The sequence below is a fragment of the Phyllobates terribilis genome, unplaced genomic scaffold (assembly GCF_046119375.1).
Source record: "Phyllobates terribilis strain yellow unplaced genomic scaffold, ASM4611937v1 Scaffold_12__6_contigs__length_324123572, whole genome shotgun sequence".
Lineage (NCBI taxonomy): Eukaryota > Metazoa > Chordata > Amphibia > Anura > Dendrobatidae > Phyllobates > Phyllobates terribilis.
Window position 1 is genome coordinate 259488271 of NW_027362772.1, and position 22905 is coordinate 259511175.

The 22905-nt window shown below is 43.8% G+C and overlaps 1 protein-coding gene across 3 annotated transcripts in view; it reads right to left on the bottom strand.

Moving 5' to 3' along the window:
* MORN1 (MORN repeat containing 1) overlaps positions 1-22905 on the bottom strand; it is a 478186-nt gene that overhangs the window by 254321 nt on the left and 200960 nt on the right. For all 3 annotated transcript variants that reach the window (XM_073656899.1, XM_073656898.1, XM_073656900.1), the window contains one exon: positions 20128-20309. In XM_073656899.1, the coding sequence (XP_073513000.1) occupies positions 20128-20309 (182 nt within the window). The remainder of the gene's footprint in view (positions 1-20127; positions 20310-22905) is intronic.

Here is a 22905-nt window from a genome sequence, read left to right on the forward strand (position 1 = left end):
AGTAAGTGACACGTCACAGGAATCAGGGTCATTGCCCCTATGTCATGCTGCTCTAAGATTACATAGCAAAACCTGCTGACAGATTCCCTTTAGTAAAATAATACAAACCTGGAATTCTGGGCAAAATGAAAACATAAATGGTGTTTACATAGGGTAATGTCATTAAAAAAAGAAAGGTTCCCGGCAGACATATTTTTATTTTTTTTTTGTTATTATTATTTATTTATATAGCACCATTGATTCCATGGTTCTGTACATGAGAGGGTGTAAACTTCAGACTTTTACTTCCAATACAAGCCACTTTATAGGCATGGGAGGGACCACTGGAGCTTCTGCACTGGGTTGGGAAGGATCGTAGAGGCGGGTATTGGAATTTTTTTGTGGTTATTTAATATTTGTTAATGCTTTTATTTTTATTTTTTCAAAGGTGGGATAACCCCTTTAAGAGGCACTCATGCATTGATAATACTTTCGATTTTTTTTAGTATTTGCATAGGAAAGTAAAGCTCCGTTCACAGATCTGCAGCCAATCAGAGTTAGCCTTATCAACAGCAGCACCGCTGAGCGGTGATAAGAAGCCAGCAGGATGGAACCGCGTTCCGTTCAGTACAAAACGTGAGCTGCAGTTTGCAGTAGATGAGTGAGTCAGCCATAACTCATGCACTGATCTCCTGGGTTGTCTAACTCTGGGAGGAGCAGGGAGGTACTGTTTGCTGCTTCTACCAGAGTTAGACAACCTGGGAGAGCAGTGCACGAGTTACGGCTGACTCAGTCATCTACTGCAGACTGCACTTTCTCACTTTTTGTACTGAACAAAACACAGTTCCATCCTGCTGGCTTATCGTTGCTGTACATGCAGGTGCTATTGTCTGGGCCCACCGGTGAATCCTCCGGTGCTCCGGCACACCAGTCCGACCCAGTGTACACAGTACAGAATGCCCAAAGCAGCGAAGGAAACAATTTTTCAAATGACTAATGGAAGACAGTCTTGAAAACTAAAATGTGTGTTTTATGCAGCTTTCCCAGAGTCTAAGGCTATGTTCACACATCATGTTTTTTTCAGCGTTTTTTGCTGCAGATTTTTATGCAAATTTTCCGCTGCCTTTTGCAATACCAGCAAAGTCTATGAGAAACCAGAATTTTCTGTTCACACATCATGTTTTTTTAGCATTTTTCAGCGTTTTTTCACTCATAGGAAGTAATGAGTAGTGAAAAACCCTGAAAAAAACATGATGTGTGAACATAGCTATCAGGTTTTGCTGAGTTTTTAGTGAAAATAAGGAAGTACAACAGTATGTGAAACACATTTATTTTTGTGATTTTACCATTTTGTCTTGGTCACTGAGATGGTTGGTTGTATAAGGAGTGTTTTAATTAAATTAGTGACCTGTACATTGTAAACATTGGTGAGCTACCTGTAAGATTGAACAATACCTGTGGCCCAGAAAGGTGTGAAATTGAGCAATGCCTGTGCAACTGAATGGCAGACCCCATAGTGCGAAAGTAAATAGTGTCATACACACTGGCAGTGCACTGAGTTTGTTAGTTAAACTATTCCAGAAAAATTCACCTCCCCCACTGATATGCCAAAACCAGAATGAGATTTTTGTTTTCACTGAACTTTATGTACCTGCACAAAAGAGACAAAGCATGAACAAGAGATACAATTTTGCAAAAAAACGCACAAAAAACGCCCCAAAAATGCAGCAAAACCTGCATTTTTGACGCAGCTTCTTTCCTGACAGAGATCAGGTTTTGCCGTAGATTTGTGACGCAAAAAAAAAAACCATGATGTGTGAACATAGTCTAATACTGCTTTCATATGGGCCGATAAATGGAGAACAACTATCAACTTGGGAATCACCCAATTAACAAGCAAAGAATTCATTTGTTGGTTGTGATGATTTTTTTTTGTCAGTTTAAAAATCATCATTCTTGCCAGCACATTGTCCTGTGTAAACATGTGATGTGCTGCTGAGAACAAAGACATTCATTATATGCGCACAAAACAAGTGTATTAGCGATCATTCTGGGCACATGGAAATGTGATCAACCTGTCTAAACAGGCCGCTAAACAACCGTTGATTAGCTTGCATGTAGCACAACATTAAATTATGTTTACAAAGTCAGGATTTACAAAAGTCACCAATAGGGGGAATTTAGGATTTTATTGCATACTGTTTATACATTAAAATTAAAGGGGTTGTCCACTAACTGGACAACTACTTTTTAAATTAAGTACTCTCCCTGGTAAAAAAAAAAAAAAAACATATACTAATTTCCCTCACTGGCACTGTTTGAGCGATGTTGGTGCAAGATCTCCCAGGGCTTGCATGACTTTGTTATGCTATTTGAGCCCCGCATCCAATCAGCAGCCAATATTAGGCCCCTTCCCTAAGACAAAAGTAAAAAAAACAGAATAATTCAGAGGGCAGTAGCCTAATAGCGATTTGGATTGATTAGATGCAGGGCTTGAGACAAGTCTGTCCAAGGTTAGTCTTTTTGGGCTGACTGCTTCAGACAGACTTAGTAAGCATTCATTATTAAATAGATGTCTCAGAACTGATGAGGCAGGTGTACATGTTGCAATGGTTGTTTCATTTTTTTATGAAAGTTTAAACTCAATTTCCACCCTTCTAGACTGACTGATACTTTCTCAGTGTCCCTCCTCCCTGCTGAGATTTCTCAATGCTCAGTATAAGCTGCAGCTATCAGTCAGGTTGGGTAGGTGGAAAAATAATTAAAATCAGACTTGTGAGCTCTCTGGACTCATTCAAATTCATTTAAATACCAGGTATATACAGCTATTTTGATGTTGATTTTTTAAAGTAACTACACCAGCCTCGTTATGTCCCAGAGATCTATTTAATAATGTAAGTAGAATGTTTGGAGTTGTGTATCAGAAAACTATAAATATATAATAAAAAATTAATCAGCACCGAATAATGGAACTGAAAATAACATGATGTTAAAAGTTGGATATTCACTTTAAAGGGAGTCTGTCAGCCCAAACTAATAGTGTAAACTAAGCACGTAGCCTTGTAGGGGATATAGCCTTTATTACAATTGCAAATTTCTAATTGCTGCCTACATTCTCCAAAAACTATATGTTAATCTGGGTTTCCAGTGCACACTGAGTGTGGCCAAGAGGTTCTGTGCACTGTTCCATTCACTGGTGTTGCATATGCCCGCCTTCCTAACTGGTGATTGACAGCTCTGGAGCATGCACTGTCTGCAGAGAAAGCTCAGGCAAACCAGTGGTGTCAATCGCAGGAAAAAGAGGCAGATGGGCAAAGCAGTGAACTGAGCCTCTTAGCCACTCCCAGGGTGCACGGAGCACCCTAATTAGCATATTTGAGTAAACTTCAGTTTCTGCAGAACAGAGGCAGCAATTAGAGCAGTAAAGGTGAGATTTTTATAGGGGCTATATCCCCTACAAGGCGATGTACTTAACTTAATGTCACGCTAAGTGTGGAGAGAACCCAGCCCATAACGATGGGAAAAGGGGAGGGAGCCCTACAAGTAGGGAAAGGGAGAGTTGAGACCCCAAACCAGATCTAAACAACAAACCCTGACTCCCCTATAGACCCTAAAGAGGTTCTGCACCTATCGCCGAGCAGGAAACCTGGCCCTAGCGGACCCTAAGGCTAGGCCCTAGGTAGGGAGCGGGAGGGGTGAGCAATAGGTCAGCCCCACTACAAGCTAAAGTACACACAGGGGAAACAAACAGGGGAATACACTTTGCTTCAAGATGACACTGGAGAAAGCACGGCAACAATCCATGAAGGAACACCATGGTAATTCTAGCCGACTACTAGAATCCCACGCCTGAATAGTTAAGACACGCTATCACCAGCAGGATCTGAGTGTATTTAAGAACACAGCAAGGAAGTGCTGATTAACAGCAGAAAGGTGAGGATACCTCAGGGTCCTAAAGGAAAAGGTATAATCCCCAAGCAAGGTGAGGATCACAACTGGGTCCTAAAGAGAGGAATCATAAAAAAATCAGGGAAATGTTTGTAAGACCAAACGCAGCGACCTTCTACAGCCGGACACGGTATGACTGTCTGTCAACTCTGACACGCCCATGCCACTTAAACTGTTAGCTGGGACTGACATATTCCCTTTAAGTTAACTTGAATTATTGTAAAGTTGTCAGAATTAGAGTTTTCTATTTCTTTTATTAAATAAACATATCCTTCAATCCTTTCGAAGATTAATGATACTTTGTGTATTTTTGGGTGGGGGGGTGTTTTCAGGTTATGCCACCCAAATACCATTATAATAGGTGTATCGCTGACCCCTCTTGTCTACGAAGCTTACCATCATTAATCATTCAACCCCCTAGTGAATTACGCAGTTCTAGGAGCGAGATGCCAACTATCTAAGAACATATTAGAAATGTGATGCATCATTCTAACAAATCTCTGAAACAAAAACAGACTCCAAAATAAATATTAGGCAACTGATTAGAGGAAGGAATATTTATACTGTCTCTTTTTTAGACATTAGACAAATGGCGCTGGGCAGATAAAAAGTAAAAGGTAATTAATCTTTATTTAGCAATAGAAGGCGTCCATGTCTATGGAAGGCCCCCTAGAAGGGAGCAGGGTGCATTGCTTCCGATGGAGCTGCCGCTGCAATTCCCACAGTTCCTCCCACAACTAGCAAACAGCTTTCCTGGAGTCCTGAATGCCAAAAATATTAAAAGGGATATTTCACTTTTGGAAAAAAAAATCTTACTCATTTTATAGTGAATAGACATTTAATTGTCCAATATATAATTGTGATGCCAGAAATCGTACATGGCCAAAAATCCAAACCAGCGGGATTCTTCATTGCAAGCCACACGCTACTTTCCCACCATGGATCTCAATGCAGATGACGATTGACTGCGATCTGTGATTTGGTGGTTATTTAACAGCAAAATTGCAATAAAGCAAGTCCTAGACAAATTGCATAAAATATTCAGTTGTCTTGGACTTGAAGTCTTGCAATCAAAGTTGTGGTGTAATTGTTCTACAGTACCCTGCTGCGACCGCAACACTTTGAATGGAGCTGCGCAAAGCTACCTGGAACTAATTACAGGTGATCCAGGACTGCCGGATGTCGGACCCCCAATGATCTGATCTTGATACTTGATATTCTAAGGGCAGGTGCAGACGGCCATATAGTCTCTCATTGGAGAGAATCGGCCGATTAAGCAAATCACACTCTGATCAGAGTGTGATCACAGTGTGATCCGATTTTCTCGGATGAGGAGAAGATGGAGAAAAAAATGTCTCCATCTTCTCCATTCTGTCAGTCCGTGAAAATCAGACTGCACTCAGATGTCATCCGAGCTCAGTCTTATGTTTTCCAGGAACTCATTGACTTGCATAGTCAAATATCGGATGCAAATTGATGATGCAGCGATTTTTTTCCTTGCACAGTCTGTCCAAGGAAAAAAATCGGACATGTGCACGACCCCATAGAATAACATTGGCCAAAGTGCGATCCGATGTTTTGTCGGATTGTACTCGGACCAAAAATACGGTTGTCCGCATGAGCCCTAAATATGGGCCATCAATATCACATACCCCTTTAATATCCAATGGGGTCCCATCTGGGTTCCGTTCCATAATAATTAATGAGGTCCCTCTGCTTTGTTATGAATAGTCAGTATATATCTGATATTCACGTTTGCTATCAGCTGATCCGCATATATCCCAGTGTGCAATATATACTGTATATTTATATATACTGAAGCTTTGAGTTGACAGCCCCAGTTTTCCTGACATGTCTATTTTAGCAAATACTTGACTTCTGCATTGTGTCATCCCTCGGTAATTCCTCCTGAACGTCATCTTTCCCTTGGTCTATAGGGTGTGTCCATGTACGGCAAGTGTATGTAAGAACAGCGACCCTTCTCCAGTAATTGGGACATCAGTAGATAAAGTTCGGAGACACTCTTTGCCCCATAACATGTGCTTTATTCAAGCCAAAAGTCTGTACAAACATGAAATGCAAATGATCCTTCACAGTTACACATAAGGTTCGATCTCCATGGCAGGAGACGTTCCATACGTTCCTCGTTCATACCTGAGACTCCACAATGACGGGCTCCATATTGCGGAGAATTAGTGGCTCATTAAACAAAGCTAATAGGCAAAGAGTTCAGACACATTCAGTCCCTTTTATCACAATTAGTGCCATGTCTCACGTATTCCTATTAGACCAATATAAACAGCAGGCGCAGGACGTGCCCAAGGTGCATTTTAATTGCAAAATCTGCAAACACATAAATCACTATTTTATGGCTGTGTTACTTAGACCAGACGCAACATTACATAAAGTTATCAGAAAGCGCTGGACGTCAAAGTCCCTCCAGCTGTTAAGCGCACTGCTCGCACCATAGACCTCCATGAATTGTACCAGTGCCACCTACCATATGCCATTCATATAACTGGTGACATCTTCTGTGACAGAGAAGGTCATTAGGCTCCCTCTGGCCCCAGGTTCTGGGTGCTCGAGCTTCCTCTACACTCCTATAGACCAGTTTCATATGTCCGATATTCAAGGTCCAAGTACAGACTCCGATGTTCAGAACGGACGTTGGTCTCCTGACCCGAATTCAACAGCATGTAAGGCGTATATGAGGCTTTTGAGTTTGGGTAAGAAGACCTAAGGCTGGTCTGTGACTGTCAGACATGTGAACCCAAACTTACTTATACCTGTCAACTCTCCTGGAACATCCAGTATTAAGTAAGAGGGAAAGCTCCTGAGAGGTTGACAAGTCTACTGGGCACAGCCAAAACCTCTAGTAAAACAGCACCTCTGAAAAGTTTCTAGTGTGTAGTGCTGAGATGCTCTGTCAATCGATGTCAACACGCATCAGTAGCCATCTAACAGCCATGGATGGGTGACCACAAAAGTCATTTCTGCAGCGTGCCACAATCCGAACCCTCTTTGATGCCCGTTCCTGTAAGTTTGCAATTTAACAAAAAGCAAAAAAAGAGCCCCTGCGGTATTTCTGTTTGGCTGGTGCCACCTCACACAATGGTCTACAAGAACAAGATGATGAAGCTGGACACCATAAGAGTTGGAGATCCAGTCTGGCAATACTTAATGGCAGATCCTTCTGTTAGGCTGCTACCTAAAATGATCTGGAAGTTACGTACTAAGACCTGATCTAATTACGCACAGGTCTAAAGGCCTCCAAAAAATGGGCACAGCTATGGAGGCAGTCATACCCATGACTATGCACCTCTCTGCCGATACTTACAAACATTGGTATGTAGGGATGTAGTCTTGCCGTAATCATGCCAGGGAACGTCCTCATGAGAATGCCCAATTAGAGATGGAGTTGGAGTAGACACTGCCCCCTCTATTCCGAGACCATTCTGAATTTGCCGAGATTATTTTTAGGAAATCAGGATGGTATCAACAAATTGGGGACTATTGGCCACTATTTGCGCTACATACGAGGATACTAGTATTATTAATGGCAGATGAGGGATCAGTTACAGGTCTTGTATTGGAACCTCGAGCTTTACACCTATCCTCCACCTCTGGTTCCTATGTGACAACGAAAGGAAACACAGATTTTTGTTTTTGTACATTGGGAGACAGCCAATTTTCTCCCCAAAACTCTTGCAGACGGAGTGAATTTTGGTAAAATGTCCTGCTCAGAAGAATCATGCACAAAAGTTTATCTTTACACCAATTACAATATGGGAAGAAAACAAACCACGGATGACAACTGTAGAAGTGATAATCTGGAATGCAAATCTCGGCTTCTTTCTGAAATCACAGATGGCAAAGCAAGAAAATTTAGTGATATTCATCTCAGTATGGAAATGACTGACTCAAAACTACCATCTGCATTTAGTCTGCGGGAGGGATATTTATGCAGAGCCTGAACGAATTCAGATCCATGAACTTGAGTTGTCATAGCTGGTTTGGAGGTGTTGGTCATCATTATGACATTCCCTGGAAGTAGGGCATCAATAGGGCACCCAGTGCCGAGTGGGCAGCTATGTCTTAGGCCTCAAAAATTGCAAATATTCAGCAGCAGTCAGAAGCCCCAGGAGGGCGCAAAGAAAGTCTGCCCAGTCTTGTATGATAGGGTATCGTATACCTAAAGCTGGCCATACACATTAGATTTATGTTAGTCGAATCTGTCGATATCGACGTTTTCGGCCGACGGTCTGTTGTGTATTAGGGTGCCGTCCAAATGATGGTTGGGAGAGATTTTGTTAACCTTCGACTTATGGCAGAGAGAACAATGGTAACGTGTCAGTTGGTGGCTTTCTCATCGAGAACACAGTACCGCTCAGCTGAATAAGCATTCCTGTGTTTGGGAGAGTTGGCTGAGATGGCTGTTGGCAGAAGTATTGTTTTACCAACAGCATCTAATGTGTATGGCTGGCCTAAGTGTACTTGGGAACCAACAGCATGTTCATATAGCACACTGAGCCATCTAAGGGGCATAATTCTTGATATTCTAATGTTCCGATCATTCTCTCCCTCAACAACATCTGTCAAGGAAGAATTTGGAGGCCCTCATACATATCAAATGGTTGTCCCGGCCTGCTAAAGTCAGTAGGTTTGGACAACTTCCATCTAATGTGTATGAAGGCCTTAAGCTGTTACTCTTAAACACCCCCCTCCATACACTTTGAATGGCTGTCGGCCAAATGATGGTTCGGCTGATTGATCAACATGCAGCTATCTTGCCCAACTCCTAAGAGAGATAAGCAGCTGTCAGAGAACAATATAGGATCCGCAGTCGAAAATTGGACATGCCAGATCCTTATGTTCCCCGCCAATCTTCTGTCGCGGGCTCTCACACACATTAGACTGTTAAATGAATCCATCTATATTGGCGGGTTCGACTTACATTAGTCTAATGTGTATAGGGGCCTTTACAGACTGATACCTGCACACACAAGCACTGCTTATATTGTGTAGGCCCCAGTCATGGCACCAAAACAGCTTTTACCCATTGAGGCATGGACTTCACGAGATCTATGAAGGTGTCCTGTAGTATCATGCACCAAGACATTAGCAGCAGATCTTTTATGTCTTATAAAATGTGATGTGTGGCCTCCATGGGTTGGATTCGCTTTTTGGGGTCCATCCCATAGTTGTCTAATTGGATTGAAATCTGGCGAATCAGCTGCACCTACCGATATCAACGACTTTGGCCAACAATCTAATGTGTATGGGGCCCAGGACAATGGATTGTTCGGGGAGATATCAGTCGAGCATGTCTGATTTTGGATTACTTTGTTTTCCTGGAGATAGGCCACCGACAGTAATGTCTCTCGGTGGCTTTCACATAAAGACCCTGCATTCTTATAGACACCTGCGGCCGGTCCGGACCACCGTGGTCCTTAATTGGAGTGTGAATGTCGGTCTTGCTGTCCATAATATCCCACGCCGTTATCGGAGCCACTGTCACAAGATAATAAATGTTATTGACTTCACTTGTCAATAACAAGTGTCAGGATCAGATGTTTGATCCTGGGCAGCTGCCCACTTGCCTGCCCAGAGGAGGGTGATATCCACAAGGCATATTGCCACCATCTCCTAAGCTTTGTATATAATCAGGATTTAGATGATCTGTGTGGACTCTACAATCACATTATCTGAGCGTTCTCCTCTTCTCCACAATCTGCCAGGGTTCGGGCTTCGGTTTGCCGCGTGCTACGCTGGGTGACAGTGAATGACTGTCAAATACAAGGTGCTAGAGCTGCTCCATGTAACGCAGAAAGCCTGCGTGGTCCTGACAATAGATCCAGAGCTGTGACTCAGTTTATGAGTAGGTAGCCCTCCCTGTGACTCAGACAAAATGTCTGGCGTGGAGGAGGCATACAAATCAGCTAGCTGTTTAAAGCAACAAAAGTCATGAATTTCTAGCAGCAAGTGCCCAGCAACGAGAAGCCGGTGCAATTTACATTACTTCATTGGCAGTCCTCAAAGAAAATGGAATATACATTGGTGGAATATTGTAATAAGATCACAGGGACGTTCTATCTATCTATCTAAATCCAAAAGTGGGGGCAGCACTCCAAGGTGAGATGGCGAGAAAACGGATTTTATTCAGCTCATGCAAAATCCGTTTTCTCACTGTCTGACCTTAGGTTAATATACGAGAGGCCTTGTTGATAATCTGTGGGTTTTGCACTTATTTTTGATTGAATTATCCATCCCTCCATCTCAGATATACCTATCTAACTCACATTATTAGAGTCATTTACAAAAAATACCAAGAAACTCCTCAGTCCATAAGAGGAAATACCGTCCCAATCCTGTAAAGGTGTCTCTCCTTTGAAGATAACTTACTATTTTGGTAGTAACCCTTTAAATATTAAAGGTGTTTTCTTGTCACTAGGATACGTCATAACTTTCTAACTGGTGGGAGTCAGACTACCTGGACTCCCAGGGAATCGTTGGACTTCAGGGGCTGCACCGCCTCTGCGGTGTCTCCCTGTACAGCAGCAAGGCAATCACCAGCTGCTCAGTAAACAGCAATAAGGATTGCCCCAGCAGTCAGACCTCATCCAATCAGAAGTAGAGGGCATATCCTCGCAATATTGTATTACTCTCTATAATGAGAAAAACACACATCAGTCTGATATATCTAGGAACTACCCTTATTCTCATTTTCTGTGACTTGAAATCTACTATTTCTGATTGTTCTGCTTTAATAGCATTCTGCCAGCGCTCTAAGTGCTGGAACTTCCAATCTCTTACTTCCCTTTATACATTGAGTATCTTGCCTGCCCTGAACTGAAAACCCACCTCTCTGTTATGCCTGTGACAGACAGGAGAGCAGGAGCAGAGACAACGTCTAGTCCTCATTTCCGGTAATCTGTCTCAACGTTTCTGCTGGCAGAGCAGGATTACACTAGACAACAGGCAGTGCATAAGAAAGTAACACATAAGGGAAACACCTAGCGGTCGGCACCTTGGATGGTTTTTAGGCGCTTGACAAAATATTCTTAAAATATTTGCAGATTACTTATCACAATTGGTAGCACATTATCAAGTCTGATGAAGTTGTGGGACCATTTCACAGCTGCAGACCTCTAGGACGTCCTGCACATGGCCTTCTTAAGTAATTATGTTGAAGAATATGCGACTAGCCTACAAGGAGATTTTGTATTAATTGAAGTAAAGGTAATGTATGTGGGAAATTCTTTACGTACGGATTTACTATCATGAGATGAGATTCACAAGACATTCCTCCAAAATATGGCACATTCATCAATATGGGGTATGTCTTAGTATCCAATATGATTGCATCATCAGTGCACACAGCTGCTCAGGCATGGGAATATTGGATACGTTACTTGCCCTGGGCATATATGATCATCCTGTGATCCTTACATGGCCTGTCACTACTGGGCTCTTTGCCTCTGGTCATACATTCAATGTACGGCCCATAACTAAGCAGCCACTGCATTATAGGCCACGTATACTACAGCAGATTCTGTTTTCTAAGCAGCAAACATAAATACATAAAAAAATGAAAATGTGCCTAAATGTGTCAACCCCAGAGCACCACTTCCTGAAAGTAAACCTCAAAGCATCAGATCATCTGCAATAAAAACTGACACAAATACGTTCCTATCCCAATATGTAGTAGGTGTAATAGCAAATACCTCCAATTAGAAATGTAGTATAGTTCTTCTGATTAGCTATGTCAGTTACTCCATGTGTAGGGCATTGCTGCAACTTAGATATCCATGGCTATGACCACTAACAACCAACTAACTGTCACTATTTGAGTAGTCATAACCATAGATACCTAAGGTAAGATACCCTGTACATGGGGTAAGTGACATATCTAATCAGAAGAACTATGCAATATTTGGAGATATTTGGTAATATTTTATTATTATTATTACTACATCCACTACATATTGGGATAGGATCTTGAAGATAGGAATACTTCTTTAACGTAGGGCAGGTGGGACTTTGCATGACATTAGCAAAATTGGCCTGCCTGAGTGCCCCGAGGAAAGAGGTCATTAGGTCCGGGATATGATATGTCACACCTTGACCCTAATGATTTATGTGTAGATGACTAGTAAAGGTGCATGCAAAGCAATTTTTTTTCAGTTTTGGATCAAAATGTACCTGTTCTCTCAAACAAAACTTGCAGAAAATATGATCTTCCTATCTTCATCTCTCACAACTGCTTTTACCACATATACCAGTCCGATATGTCCATAAATGGTCTTGATTCACATGCTCTGTGACTTACCATTTACCTTTTACAGTTGTCATTTCGACATCTACATCATTCTACCAGTACTATAGGTGCTGGAACATTTGTTAACTCACTTCTGAGCATGTATAGTTCCAGCCAACGTCCAACGGCTTGCCTACAGTCATGCTCTCTGATATGGCTCTATACAATTTAACAGACAGGAAACCAGGAGCAGAGAGAGACCGGTCCTCACTTAGTGTAATGTGTCTCTGCTTCTCTGCTGCTACAGACGGATAACACTTGACAACAGGCCTTGGATAGTAAGTTATACACCTGGTGGGTGCCACTTTGGAGTAATTGTACGGGAATAAGATAACATAATTATTAAAGAAAGTGATTTGCAGTTGTCGATCACATTATCGAATGAGATCAAGTTGTCAGAAAGTACAAGGAGCATGAGATGGATTCTGAAGGCTCCGGTCCATCGGCCAGGTCAGTGATCTCCGACAGCTGGACAGGAGACCTGCGAATCTTCTCACCTTGAGACATCATCTTTGCGTTGTGACGCAGACACAATGTTGTGCCGGAAGAAGAGCTGGGAATACCGGGAGGCGAGGAGATCCGTAGGGATCCCGTCGAGCGGTCACAGATTACTGACCTGGCCGATGGGCAGGAGTCCTGCAAAAAGATTCTCCCATGTAATGACGTAATCACATAATATTTCTATGTTCAGCGCAATTAAAATATTTGCGTTCTCTCCGTACAAACAGATCTATGTGTTTTCAATTTCTGCGGGTGATTTATTATTTACGCCCTACCTCTGCTCCGTGTTACCGGCAGTACACCCTGGGGAGGCAAACGATTATTCATTCTACCAGAAGTTCAAGCGCTAATATACTGAGGGGGATAACGTATTTGGAATCATAATATTGAGATGGACTTTTTCATGCAATCTGCTAAATAAATAATAGATAAAACACATTACAGTAGATGACTGGGAAGAGTCTACAACGTATCTGGAATCTCAATAACCCTTAAACACCTCCATACAATGATACTGATGGGCGTTTCCAAGTTTTGAAAGAAGTGATGGGGAATCGGGTACTTCTGGATAGATCTGCACGAGACACTCGGTGTGTGAGAGTAAAAATGGCCTTCCATGGATCTAACATTGCCCCTCGTTTGGGCCTATATTATGGCAGCAATGCCCAGACCCCGGTGCTTCTACTGAACTGGACTTAGGTCACCATAGAACTCTATGGCAGAGTGGTGGGTCGGCTTTCCTTCACCTTGGGTACAGACTCCTCATGCCATCCTAGTCCTACATTAGTATATGGTGTTCCCAGAGCCCTCGTTGGGAATATATTGAATTTCAGGCCAGAGCTTGAGCATGTTTTCTCTTTGGCGGACTACTAAGCTGGGTTGAGTTAAAGGGAACCTGACATAAGATTCATGCCGCTCGAACCAAGAGTAGCACGAATCAGCTGCGTTATTGTTGCCACACTTTTAAAAGCAGGCCAGGATGTCACGGTTCCTCCTATCAGTGTATCTTTATGCAGTGAATGACAGTTCTGAAGTCCAATCTAGGACAGCTCAGCCATCCAATTGGATGATGGGGCATGCTGAGCTGTCAGTGTATTGAGTACAGTTTAGCCGTCAAAGCAGGACCAGGGTGTTCTGGGGCTTCATCCATGTGTTTACAGTTCACAGTAATTACTAAGCCAGAGCTCTGCCGTAGATTGCGGCCAATTGTAGCTTTGCTCATGACGTATGTGCTTGTCCTGTGCTCCTAGTCTTGTATTCTGATCTTTGCTCGACCTTGGGCTTGCCTTGGCCATCTGGTTGCCTAGCCCGTTTGGTCGTGATCCGCTACCTTCTTGGAATTCTGACCTCGGACTGTTGCCTGACTAAGCCTTTGTCTCACCCCTCTGTCTATGACGTACACTCCCGCCTTTTGACTTCAGACCTCTTGACTACCCAGCCTCACGGCTTGTCCGTGAGTAGTTACTAGCATCACACAGGGGCTATGAGTCACTGCTGACTAGTCCAAGAGGCAGGTTCCTTGGTGGATTCTGTTTGTCCCACTCCGCTGGGGACCTGCCTCTTGGACTAGTCAAATGAGACTGTTTTCTCTGAAATGCCACAGTGTCTCATAGTAAAACATTCACTGCTCTAATAATACAGCAATTGCCTGATTCATGCCATGCTGCCCATCTCAGGTTTTCTTTAAGACTTCAAGATTAGTTATTATTCACATTATGTCTTTACTGCATCTGTATGTGATTTGAAAATCACACTAAAAGGGTGGTCTAATCAGAGAGTGTTAAAGGATTTGTCCAGTATTTGCAAAAAGTCTGCATTCACTCTTTGTGACTGCAGACTTCTGATTCCTCACAGCTTGCACTGAGCGCTGTGAGGACTCTCCGGTATTGCCGTCGAGAATGGGCGGTCACGTGACCACAAGTATATGATTTGCATAATTCTAGCATCATTCCAACTAGACGTGCCGAGCCTCACTCAATGCTGAGTAAGGCCAAGCACGTCTAGTCAGAATGTGGCCGGAAGTATACATATTGCATACTTCCGGTCACATCACAGACCAGTCTCACTGCAGACACTGGAGAATCCTGACAACATGCAGTATGCACACTGTGAGGATTCAGAAGTCTGCAGTCACATAGAGTGAAAGCAGAATTTTAGCAAAAGACTGGGCAACCCATTTAACGACCTATCCATAAGATAGTTCATCAATATGATATCGTTAGAGATCCGAAACCCAGCACTCCCACCGATCAGCTATTGTTTGCTATTAATTTGATATCAATGTCCTGTATGTCCATGGTAACAATATCAAAAGACTGACCGTCACTTCCAAACAGAAAACTGGTGTGAACAGATGCATACTAAGAGTAGCCATCACCTACATAACTAACAATTAAAGTTGCACTTTGTAATGCTATAGTATGAAAACATGGAATATATGAAATTGGAATTACATTACTGCTCTAGAAAATAGGAAAAAACGAAGATACTTAGCGCATAATTTGGCCAACTCATGCATGCCTAGCGCCACGACAAGGCGATCTTCTTTGCTGGGAACCTATCGTAATGTGATTCCTCTCCTGAGCTGAAGCCTACATTTATATGGGTATTTCATAAATTTCATGTTTACATGCTATAGAGTGTAATTTTATTTGTTAGTTAGGGTAACAATGTGCCATACAAAGCCTCAGAATCTGGTATGCTAATCTAGCAGGTACCATACTAGTTTTCTATAATGTGGGCACGATCAATAATCCGAAAATAGACAATCATGTAAGAGACAATAAGCAAGCATCTCAGAAAGCTCATTCCTAGAGAAAACGGTGTCTGTGGCCAATAAAGCAGCCTGAAGGGCAGCCAGAGATCAAACTGATCTGCCTGAGGGATTGACTGTAGTGACCTCATTTCATTCTGCCTCATATTCTAAATGGGAATCGGTTTCAGAATTTTTACTATTACTTTTATTAATGCTCTCTACCTATCTAGCACCAGGGGAGGGAAGTTGCCGCAATGCAAAATCTATTTTCATAAAGAACAAAAAAAAAAACATCTCTAACTCAAAGATCAAAATCTGTGCCATGTGCACATTCTGTACAATATGCCATTTATAATTATGTGGGGTCTTCTTCTGTAGCGGAGAGTTTTCAGGTCCCCTTTTATTTTTGGTGCTTGTCCTCTGCACACCTTGTAGCTGTGCCCCCGTTTACTGTAGACATGATGTACTTGATGTACTTCTTTGTGGAATCAATAATTTAGGTTAGGCTTACAAAGCGACTTTGGCCAAAGATCGCTATATGTCGCTGCTACATCACAGAGCTAGCCAATGGGGTCGCGAATAACCGGACTCAGATGGATTTTTTGTAACATGCTTGATGCGGTACCCTACAGGTGTCAATGTGACCCCATTCATTTCTATTGCGATGCAGCAGCAACACATGGCGATCTTTGGCCATGAAACATGTGTCACGGACAAAGTCACCATGTAGCCCCAGCCTTATCTACCTCTATCAGACTCTGAAGACCCTTACGTTGTAACATACCTGGCGGCGTCCTTGCATAGTGGTCCATCTCCCACTGTGCAAGAGCGCGCACTTGATTTCCAGTCCAGACTGCCACTCTGGCTTCTTTCCATACTGTCTGCTTTGCTCTGCTCTGGCTGCTTAGGGCGACGCCCGCTGAACTTCCTGTTTCTTGTAGCTGCTGCAGACACACCCCTAATGCGTCTTCAGCCTATTGCTGTCTCTCACCTGGTATTTAAACCAGCTCCTCCTTGGAATCCATGCCTGAGCATCTTGTTCTGTCAGTTGGCTTCTTGACACTGATGTGCCAGGTCCTGTCTATGTTTCTTGCCTTACGGTATCAGTTCCCGTGTCTGAACTGTGTCCTGTCTGTGCACTCTAGCCAGCTGTCTGTCTGCCTTCCTGGAGGCTGTATTTCCAGGCCTGTCTGTTCGTCCCGCCCTCTGGGGGCCGCATACCCAGACTCGCTCCTGTATTTGTTGCAGTACAATTCCTGTCTGAACTGTCTCCTAACCTGCATCCTGTTTCTCTCTATGTCCGTACCTTCCCTTTCTCCTGCATTGTCTGAACCAGCACTTGGCTTTACCTTGGCTCGTTCCTGTATTTTGTTGCAGTAGCAGTTCCTGTCTGAACTGTCTCCTAACCTGTTTCCTGTTTTTCTCTATGTCCGTACCTTCCCTTTTTATGCAGAGTCTGAACCTGCTCCTAACTCCTACTCGTTGTCGCTGTACTTCCGTTTGTGAGTTTAGAGTCCACTCGCTACTTCATTGCAAGTATCTTGTGTGTATCTGGTTCTGCCTTTCCCTTCCTGTCTGTTCCGTGTGAACAGAGCCCTGTCCCCTCTGCTCTGCCTTGCTCACCGCTCCGGCGGTTCTTGCCTGCTCTGCCTTGCTCACCGCTCCGGCGGTTCTTGCCTGCTCTGCTTTGCTCACCGCTCCGGCGGTTCTTGCCTGCTCTGCCTTGCTCACCGCACCTGCGGTTTCCGCTCTGCTCTGCCTTGCTCACCGCTCCTGCGGTTTCCGCTCTGCTCTGCCCCTTTGCTCACTGCTCCGGCAGTCTCGCTCTGCTCTGACCGTTTGCTCACTGCTCCAGCAGTCTCGCTCTGCTCTGACCCTTTGCTCACTGCTCCGGCAGTCTCGGTCTGCTCTGGCCCTTTGCTCACTGCCCGGCAGTCTCGCTCTGCTCTGACCCTTTGCTCACTGCTCCGGCTGTCTCGCTCTGCTCTGACCCTTTGCTCACTGCTCCGGCTGTCTCGCTCTGCTCTGACCCTTTGCTCGCTGCTCCGGCAGTCTCGCTCTGCTCTGACCCTTTGCTCACTGCTCCGGCAGTCTCGCTCTGCTCTGACCCTTGGCTCACTGCTCCGGCAGTCTTGCTCTGCTCTGACCCTTTGCTCACTGCTCTGGCAGTCTCGCTCTGCTCTGACCCTTTGCTCACTGCTCTGGCAGTCTCGTCCTGCTCCACTCTTGCTCACCGCTCCAGGCAGCTTCGTCCTGCTCTACTCTCGCTCACCGCTCCTGGCGGTCTCGTCTTGCTCTGCTCTTGCTCGCCGCTCTGGGCGGCCTCACTCTGCTGTGTTTGTCCACCGCATCTGCGGTTCTGTTCCTGAGTCCCAGTCTGTACTGGGTCCTATCCACTCTGTGCTCCAACCTGTCGTACCTGCCAGTACCTCCCTGCCTGCATACCAGTCGTGCTTACCAGCATCCACCGGCCTGCATACCAGCCGTACCTGCCAGTACCTCCCTGTTTGCATACCAGTCGTGCTTGCCAGCATCCACCCGTCTGCATACCAGCCGTGTCTGCCTATACCCACCAGTCTGTGTGCCAGCCTAACCTGCCTGTTCCGGTATTCCCCGGTGTGGGTCAACAGCCGTGTCCGGGGTCTGACCTGGAGTAGCACCTGGTCCCTCTGCTCAGTTCCTCCTTGGTGCACTGGCGTCGTATGCCGTCGTGCGACCTTGGTCGGATCGGGTGGATACTTAGTTACGCCCCTCCAGGCATTCACTCTCCGGTACGGTCCAGTGGAATCACTACATATACACGCACACGCCAGTCAGTCCGGGCACGTGCATTACATACTTTCATGCACAATTAGGTAAAGAATGAGGTTGGTAAAGAACACTAGGTTGCTGAGAACAGATTTGCACGTCACAGTCCATCAACCATCGCCACTGGATGGGAGCAGGTGAATCGCCTCTTACCAGATGGCATCCCGCGACTCTTCTTTTGATTAGCCGGCCTGGTGCAGTTACATTGTTGCAGAGGGATGCACATGTGACTTCGTGCCAGGCTGACTAATCAAAAGAAGGATGCCATCACATAGAAGGCGGTTCTCCTGCTGCCATCCAGCGGCCACTGACCGTCATGGCCAATGGACTGCGAAGTGCGAACCTATTCACATCAACTCCAAGAACCACTGATCTAGGAGGGAAACAATGCGGTAAGATGTGTTAGAGCTAAGTACAAAATCCACCAGCTCCCGTAGATTGGCTGTGAAGATCCTCAGTATGGAAAGTAAAAGCCCCTGGTTTTATGAAGCAAAGGTATCCAGTCATTTCGATATAAATCTTCACCAGTTTACTTCTACAGCTTAAAAGGTTTCAGGTACAATAAAAATATTACATCAAGGCAAAAACTGACGCGTTTCGGACATAGAACTGTCCTTAGTCATGTTGAATGCTAGAGCTGAACCAAAAGGATCCTTTTTGGAAGGTCTCAAAGGCAATAGGAAAAATTGATGGAGTATGATGCATAGATCTAAATAATGGTTGCTGTATGTCGCAAGTAAATCAGCTCATTCTTCCCACAATGTCAAAGAGCTGATGATAATGCTGAAAGCTGAAATCTGCAACAAATATGTCTTCGGCAGGTAACATAGGAATAAAATCATTTCTATTGGAAAGGTGACGAAATATGCTCCATCACCATCTTGTATCACCAATGGTCATTAGAATTTGAAGGAATAGATCCAAAAATATATATTGTGTTTACTCAAACCCTATAAAAGGTCCCCAAATTACAATGGATCATTGTCCATAGTTTTTCCATGTCAGAAGTCCTAAAAGTGTTCCCTGGCTCGAGAATCCTTTTTTGGAGCAATAGTAGAGATCCAATGCATACAGTGGCTCTCCTTCTAAAGGACTCAACACAACCATATGGTCGGACATTAACATGTAATACTACATTGCACAAGCATAGAGCTTCCTACAAGGGTAAAAACAAACCTTCAGGGATTGGAGAAGGTGGTCATCAGTTGATCACCAAACCATCTTTTTTTGTCTTAATGTAAAAGCCTTTTGACTTTTTAATACTGATCGTAGAGGTAAAGATAAGGTGAAAAATGGTGCCCCATTCTTCTGTCTAACTGCTTTGATGCCAGGGTCACTATTGATAGTGGCATCTAAGGGATTAAGTTGGGATCAAAACTTGCTCTGATCTCAGCCATAAAAGCAGACTGTCAGCTGTCTGTGATAACACCGTTATTCATGGTGTGAGCTAAGCTCACGAAGAAGATGGGTGTTAAGTATCAGCCGCCAGTCCGAGTAGTTTAACGGAAATTTAAAGATTTTTCAATATATCCAAATTATTTCTGAAGCGTACCCCAAGCACAATATGGAAGAAGACTATGTAAACTATTGGGTCCATGAGGAGAGGGTCCACATGGGCAGAAGGCCCCCCTGGTTGCTATGGGGTGGTGAGAATCCAAACAAGTATGGTGAGAAGAGGGACAAGGGTAGATAGGCCAAAAAAGTTTGCCCTTCTGTCCTGTAGCCAAAACTCATATTTGTGAGGTTCATTTTGACGCTTGCTCTGAGATTCCCTGTACAACAAATAAGTATATAATTGAGCTGTGTTTGAATGACTCACCATCTTGCCTATTGGATGCACCTCCTCCAGTCTCGTGGAGCAGATCATGGTCTGACGACAGGGGCTGCTGGGCGCTAGATGACTCCCCTTCACTTTGGCTCCATAATGATGGATCGCTGCTGTCCCGCAGTTGCTTTTCTTCCGTTATATATGACAGCGGATAATTTATACATTCATAACCACTGCGGATAAACAACGCTTACATTAACCGTAGGAGAAATGAATTCACATGTATCGCCTACACGTTGACAAAATCTTCACTCAGGTAGCATTTTACATCAAAGCTCCTTCCCACATTCTACACATCATAGTTATTTTCATCCTCTTAGAAATGACAAATAACAGTGAATGTCAGTGCAAACAAACCTCCTGTTAAAAGCCTGAACGCTTCGGTGAAAAATGCTTCAACATTTTAGGTTTATAAGCACTTGTTTCATTTCCAGGACTCACAATTGATAAACTGCACTTAGGTTTCTATAGAGAGCACTTGTTTTAAGAGCGTGCCTGCAGTTACGAGGGCACGGAGATTGGTGTAGGCCCAAAGAAGAGTCTATGCAGTTAACCAATCTGACTTCATGACCTCCTGGGTCTCCATGTCCTACATAGGTATTAGTATTATACAACTATCCTTTGCTATGTTTGGTACCTACAGCGTGCATCGCAATAAACATCTTATAAAAACATAAAAGGATTGTCTAGTGGTAAAAATATATTTATAAAAGGTCTCGGAGTAGTTAAAAAATCAAAGATGTGATACTCAACCTCTCCGATCCAACACAACATAAGTTCTCACCCGGTCCCCGGAGGTCTCTAATTTCTGGTCCTGTCTCAGGCAGAGAAGTCCCTACTTAGCCAACCACTGGTTGAGGTGGCTCACTTCCTACCATGTTCAGTGTGTCCAAGTGGAACACTCGACTTTCCCCTCTCCAGTCCATCCTTAATACAGCAGCCATGGTCATCTGTCTGGCTAATCGTTTCTCAGACGCTTCCGCTCTGTGCCAGTCATTGCACTGGCTGCCCATACATTATAAGATCCAATTTAAATTGCTTGTTCTCACCCACAAATCTCCTCCCTTATTTCTGTTTATTGGCCTACCTGTTCTCTACGCTCCGCAAGCGGCTTTCGACTAACATCCGCACTAATAAGTACCTCCCACTCCTGGCTCCAAGACTTCTCCTGAGTTGCATCTATTCTTTGGAATGCTCTACCCCAAGAAATTAGGACAAACCACAACTTACACAGTTTTAGGCGCTCCCTAAAAACACATCTGTTTAGGGCGGCCTTTCAAGTTCCCTAATCAAAGTCCTTTTATATTTTTATAGCCCATTCATTATTTCTTCAAACATAAGTCTCCACCAAACTCCACCGCACCCAAAAGCACTACAGATACTGGCTGGTGATGAGCTCATGCAACTTTTATCTATCCCTCATCCTCTCAAGATGGCTGGACCATCATATGTAAATAAGCCCCTGTACTTAGTGTCACCCCCACCTAATTGTAGATTGTAAGATCTTACGAGCAGGGTCGTCACTATTTTCGCTTTAATTATTGTATTATCTTTAGCTATGTTACTTATGACTGTTGTATATGAACCTCTGAATTGTAAAGCGCTGCGGAATATGTTCGCGGTATATAAATAAAGATTATATTATTATTATTAAAAGTAGAGACCTGTGAGGATTGGGGCTAAGCGCCAGAGTGGTCTGGGCACTGGACAATCAATTACTGAATTAAAAGGTCTGTGTCTATAAGACAAGCCCTTTCCACGCACTAGAATGGGACCTGTGGGAGATCAGTGAGGATGATTATTGCTTCTTGTATTTTTTTTAAAAAAGTCTGTAACCCTGTAAAAATATTTTTTCACTGGACAACCCCTTGGACAACCATGTCGGATAACACTACTAATATATACACAGATATAGGTTTAATTTGCAGGTAAATAGCGTCAGAAAGGTGCCCAGCGACTATACTGAAAGTGCAGCTCCTGAGATAAAATGAACTTCATTCCTACCATGAGCTGCCGGCATTCAGTTATAGAAGTGTGCTGGCACAGCTACAGTCGCCACTCAGAACACTGAGCAACGCCTGTAAGCACGCCCGGCACTGTGACAGACAGCCGGTTTTTTAGTGCATGAGTGCTGAGCCGGTTGTCAGTTAAAGTGCCAGGACGTGCTTACAGCCGCCGCTCACAGTGTACTGCGTGTTGACTGAAGCCGCTCTGTACACATCAAAATAACTGAAAGCCGACGGCTCCCGAGAGAAATAAAGTACATTTTCTCCCGAAAGCTGCACTTTCAATGAGGTAGTCGGGCATCTTACTTACGCTATTAACTTGTAGAATAATCCTATATCTGCAAGTGAGCAGCATTATCTGACCTGACAGGTTCCCTTTAATGAATTAAAACGTCTGTCTCAATAAGACAAGCCCTTTCCAAGTGCCTTATTGGGGCAGATTGATGTCATAGAGGGAGGTCTCCTATACCAGATAAGAGAGGCTCTCACTTTGTGAAAACCTCTTACAGCACAGTGAACTATTCATTCAATTGGCAGCCATGTAACATGACATTTGCAGGTATGAAGCTCCATATAACGTTGCCAGGCAATATCAGACATTAATGACGTGTGTCATAATTCCTTTTTTCAAAACTGAAGAATTTCAATGTAGAGAAGCTATGGACAATTTTATATGTAAGGTGCCCCAGCGAGGTAGTTGTGGGTGAGCGGTAGCCCATACTCGCTCTGGCATCCTACAAACAAAGTGTGTCCTCCCTCTGGT